Genomic DNA, 5,548 nt, shown 5'->3' with positions numbered 1-5,548 from the left:
CGGTCTGAGAATGATGCCTTGGATCTTGTCCTTCCCCCTTCCCTATCAGACAGACAGAGAAACACAAAATTAGAATGATGTTAAAAGTAGCCACTTGGAATCAGTTGCTCTCCTGAATGCCCCCATTCCTAAACTGTCGTTAGCTTGTCCTTGAGTTAGCACTAACCATCGTTTTAAAGTTATTATTTTGCCCTTATATAGCAACTGAACTGCACGTCTGGACTTTGCCATGCTTGTTTAAAATTACCTTTTTTACATTTATTTTAGAAGTTGAATCCGCCCTTATCCTATGTAAAATTGGCTATTCTTCTACATGAATAAAAACAGATTGAATATGGGCATAGTTCGTATATGAATCCGTGACTTTCTTTTCATGTTTGAGTCAGATCAGGGTCCAAATTTGAACCTGTTTTCAAGAAATAGCCAAAGTTACCCTTGACGTGAGGAATAATATTAATAAGGGTTGAATATGGGGTTTGTGCCACCATGACCTAAAACTGCATTTACATTATTGAAAATGAGACTACGTTATTATCCTTAAAGAAAATTTGTCTAGATTTATATCCGAACTCAACAAAATCAAACTTCACCAAAATTGAATATTCAACATTGTCAATGCTGAACTTTAAATTGACCAAAAGATCATTTTGCTTAGAACACACTATCTAAAAAACAATTACTGCTTTGCTGTTTCCCTAACATCTTGGATGAAGTTGAAGCCTTTAAATTCACTAAATAACTTGTCACAGACGGCCTTGGCAATGGTAGTTTTTCCAATGCCACCTAGCCCACAGATTCCGATCATAGAAACACCGTCTGATTCTCTCTCCAACATCCTCATCACCTTGTTTATGCGACGATCAATCCCAATAAGCTGCATACCAAATGGAACCCTATTTACTAACTCAGAGACCCGTTTGTAAATGAGGGTGACAAGTTCTGCCTCGTTCCTGCAGTACCAAACAATTTTTTCGGAGAGCATGTAAGTATGTAACTTCCTTTTTCTATTTCTTTTTCGAAGGAATGGAAAAGCATAAAATAAATGGCACTGCTAATTACAAAATTAAGCTATATGAACCCAATTGTAATGCTATGAAATCTTTGTTAGGGGCTTATTTGATAACCTTGGCCTCGACTGAAAGTAAGAAATAAGAGAGCCGAAAGAAGATCAACATTACCACTCATGAAGATTAACAAAATGTTACCCATGAACCGAACAATATAGAAAACAAAACTAAAATATAGAAAAATAAAAAGCTAAAGAAAAAGAAACTACAAACAGACAACAAAGCCAAGCTCAACCAGGATCCGCTGGATTAGAAGAAACCACCGATGAGTGAATGTTCTTCTGAGAGAATGAGAGCTCTCTAAGATGTAGACGTAAAATCACATATACATCAACCAGGATTTTACGGACAAGATTATTAAGGATGACCAAAATTTGACGGAAAGTAGCATCATGTGCCATCCAAACAAACCACCAAGTAGTAAGCAACCACGTCTTCCAGATCAGTCTCCATCGCTTGCATCGTCTAATTCCAATAGGGCCCAGAAGTAGATCAAGCGCAAAAGACTCCTCTTTGATAATTACATCCGAAGATCTCTACGTCCTATTAAATAGGGCCACAAAGATTGGGCAAGACTAAAATAAATGAGAAGTAGTTTTTTCAGCAGCTTGACAAAGCACACACCAACTTGGAAACTGAAAGCCCAACTTCTTTAAATAACTGTGAGTCTGAACTCTGTCATGCAAAATTAACCAAGCCAAGACCTGAGATCTTGGGGAAGGGCCCTTCCCCCATAACACACACTCAGGGAACCAATCTGCCCCGGGGAAAAAATGATCTATACACTTTGTGAGTGTGTAGCACACCATTTGGCGCAATCGCCCATTGCAACCACTGATCGTAATTTCTCGCATTCCCAAATTGAGCTTTGAAAAACGATAAGGTTCTCAGCCACATGCTTCGCAAATGCGAGATTGCCAACCCCCGGGTTCCATGACGAAAAAAAGATAAATCAGGAGCACCATATTTAGCATGAAGCAAATGAGCACATGGAGAACCTGGTTGATGGGCCAACCAACATTGCTTGGCCACAAAAGCAATACTCCTCTGTCTTGGAGCAAAAACCCCTAAGTCAGCCATACGTTTAGGTAACACCACCGTTCTCCAACCAACTGAATGACTCTTACTCTTAAGTTGACACCCAGTCCAAAAAAAATCCGCCATTAAACGACAAATCTGCTTCTCCACACCCACAAGCATCATGAACATTGACATAAAGAATTCAGGGATAGAAGAAAGAATATGTCTGATTAAAGTCAGACGGCCAGCGATGGAGAGATAAGATGCCTGCCACGAAAAAAGCTTGTTTTTCACTTTTTGAATAGTTGGAGCCCAAGCAACGAAAGAGAGGCGTTTCATTTGTAACGGCAGACCCAAATACGTCATCGGCAACTCAGAGATTGCACAATTAAAAATACGTTGACTTGTTGCAAGCATAAAAGACTCAACATTGAACATAGTAAGAGAGCATTTGCTATCATTTAGGGAAAGTCCAGAAAGAGAAAGAAAGAACTGGAGAATAAGCTTGAATCTAAGCATCTGTTGTACGTTTGATTGCCCAAAAATAATCATATCATCAGCATAAATAAGAATATGGTCTGAGAAATCCGAAACATGATCTATCACGCACTTCTCTGCAGCACGCTTGAGCAACACCACGAGACCCTCAGCAATGACATTGAACAACAAAGGCGATAGAGGGCAACATTGCCTTAATCCATGCCCCAACTTGATCTGGCCACCTCTAATGCCGTTAATCTTAATCATGGTCTGAGCATTAGAGACCAATTCCCTCACCTACCTAGAAAAACGATGACTAATGCCAAAATTGGATAACATTTGAAATAAGAAGAGCCAATGCACAAAATCAAAGGCTTTATGAAAATCTAATTTAAGAGAAAAATAGGGCTAACCACTAAGATGTAAGGAGTGAATGACTTCAGAGGCCAAGATGAATGAATGATGAATCCTCTTATTGTGGATAAAAGCGAACTGAGAGTTCGAAAATAATTGGTGAGCCACGACCTTCAACCTATTAGCCAACACATTGGCAATCATCCGATAAAGGGCACTCATAACAGAAATCGGGCGAAACCTAGAGATATCAATGACATCATCATCTTTCAGAATTAAAGAAATAATTGCCAAGTGGGTTTGAATAGGCAATCTGGAGTTGCAATAGAACTCATCAAACATGTTAATAACATCAGGCTTCACACAAGACCAAAAATTTTTGAATAAATCCACATGAAACCCATCAGAACCTGGAGCTTTCTACCCCCGACAAACCTTTAAGTCAGAGAGAGAGAGAGAGAGAGAGAGAGAGAGAGAGAGAGAGAGAGAGAGAGAGAGAGTTACTTTGCATCAGTCTTCAGGGAAAACCCAGAAATGCGAATGCGGCCTATTGTTTCTAGGGCAGCTCTGCACTCCTCTGCCTTCTCCTTCTTCAATTTGCCATTCTCTTGTTGCTTTGTGAGAGCAGCTTGAAACTTTCCGTTCTCCCTTTTAACATCATCAAGAGAGACATCATAGAACACATGAATGATCCACCTCTTCTCCTCATCGGTATTGTGAATCTCCACTATCTTGGCACCCTTCAGTAGGCACCATTTTGACTCTGCATAATTCTCTGAGAAAATGGGCACAAAAATCTGGGATGCCTCCATGTATCTGAACAATTGGTTGATTCTTTTCCCTTTTCGAAGGTCCTCATTGTCTATGAAGGTATCTACGTTTAGTCGTTCTAGCTCTTTGTACAAATGGCTTGTGAAGCCATCGCAGGTGTCTGTGCCGCTAAAGCTCAAGAATACATCGAACTCAAAACCACTATGATATGATGATGGTGTAGATGGCCTTGCCTCTTCCTCCCCATCCTTCATCATTTTTGTGAAAAATGACTCACATGAGGAAAAGGAGCAGAAATATAGAAATTGAATATATTATTGAAAAGAGAAAAGCGGTCTTAAACTCTTGCGCAACACCATAGGTTTTCTAATAAGGATATCAACGACTTCTCAAGTTTTCTGATAAGGATAAGCAACGACTTCTGACAATGATAAAAAAAACCAATCAGTCGAACTTTAGAACTCTTAATAAGTCAAACTTTCGATAATAATTTTAAACTTCTGATATACCCAACCGATACTCTACGACATTCAGAATTCTAAATAAGTCGTTGCTCTTAACACTCTCCCTCAAACAGGTGCATGGAGATTGCACACACCTAGTTTGTCGAGAAGATGAACAAAAGCTTCATTTCCTAATGCCTTGGTGAAAATGTCTGCTATTTGATCTTGATTACGAATATAACAGGTCTGAATAATGCCTTGTGCCAACCTTTTGCGCACCACATGACAATCAATATCAATATGTTTGGTGCGTTCATGATATATTGGATTTGCGGCAATATGTAAAGTCGCTTGATTATTACAAAATATAGTGACGGGCTATGTGTGCACAACACATAGATCGTTCAATAATAATTTAAGCCAGACCACCTCACACATAGCATTTTCCATGGCATGGTATTTTGACTCAACAAACGAATGAGAAACTGTGGTTTGTTTTTTCATTTTTCAAAAGATAGGAGTAGGACCCAAGAATATGCAATACCCGCTTACGAAGCCCCGCGTTTGTGGGTAGGCTGCCCAATCTGAGTCACATAATGCAGTAAGATGAAGAGAATTATTGCTTTGCAGTAAAATACCTTGTTCGGGTTGTGACTTCAAGTACCGAACCACTCGAAGGGCAGCTTGAAAGCGTGGGAGTCTCGGTTGCTGCATGAATCGACTCAAAACATGTACTGCAAATTGTATGTCTGGTCGTGTGATACTTAAATATATCAATCGTCCAACTAGATGACCATAAGGAAGAGGATTATGTATAAGGCCCCCATGTTCTGGACTTAGTCTGTGTTTTTGCTCCATGGGAAAAGAGTCAGGTTTGGCACCAAGAAGGCCCATCTCGCTTATAATATCCAAGGCATACTTCTGTTGAGACAAGTAGATTCCCTTATCTGAGCGAGCAACCTCAATGCCCAAAAAATACTTTAAAGCTCTTAAGTCTTTCATGTGAAATAGCCGAGAGAGATATAACTTCAACTCATCAATTTCTTTCGAACTGTTACCTGTGATGACTAGATCATTCATATATATTAAAACTACCACAAAGACATGACATTTATCATAAATAAAGAGCGAATGATCTGCATGAGACTGTTTAAACCCTAGCTTTCAAGAGCATTAGAGAGTTTGTGATACCAATTCTGTAGTGACTGTTTCAAGCCATACAAGGATTTTTATAACTTACACACAAGATTCTTCCCATGTGGAGCATATCCCAGAGGGATTTTCATATATACATTCTCATGTAAGTCTTCATGCAAAAACGCATTTTGAACATCCATTTTGCAAAACACTCATTTGTGAGCAGCTACAACTGTTACTAGAGTTCTTACCGTGACCATTTTTGCAACGGGAGCA

General features: G+C 39.3%; 1 protein-coding gene across 1 annotated transcript; it reads right to left on the bottom strand.

Annotated features, from left to right (window-relative positions):
- Positions 1-676: 676 nt before the first annotated feature.
- On the bottom strand, positions 677-3,949 carry LOC149827215 (disease resistance protein L6-like). The gene is made up of 2 exons (XM_090018468.1): positions 3,426-3,949; positions 677-950 (listed from the first exon to the last, which is right to left on the bottom strand). Exons 1-2 carry the CDS (start codon positions 3,947-3,949, stop codon positions 677-679), a joined length of 798 nt encoding a protein of 265 aa, XP_089874594.1.
- Between the last annotated feature and the right edge of the window lie 1,599 nt (positions 3,950-5,548).

The sequence above is a fragment of the Nuphar pumila genome, chromosome 10, assembly GCF_984573655.1.
Source record: "Nuphar pumila chromosome 10, dmNupPumi1.hap1.1, whole genome shotgun sequence".
NCBI classification, from domain to species: Eukaryota; Viridiplantae; Streptophyta; class Magnoliopsida; order Nymphaeales; family Nymphaeaceae; genus Nuphar; species Nuphar pumila.
Note: the sequence above shows the minus strand (reverse complement) of the source record. Positions and strands in the feature narration are given on the sequence as shown.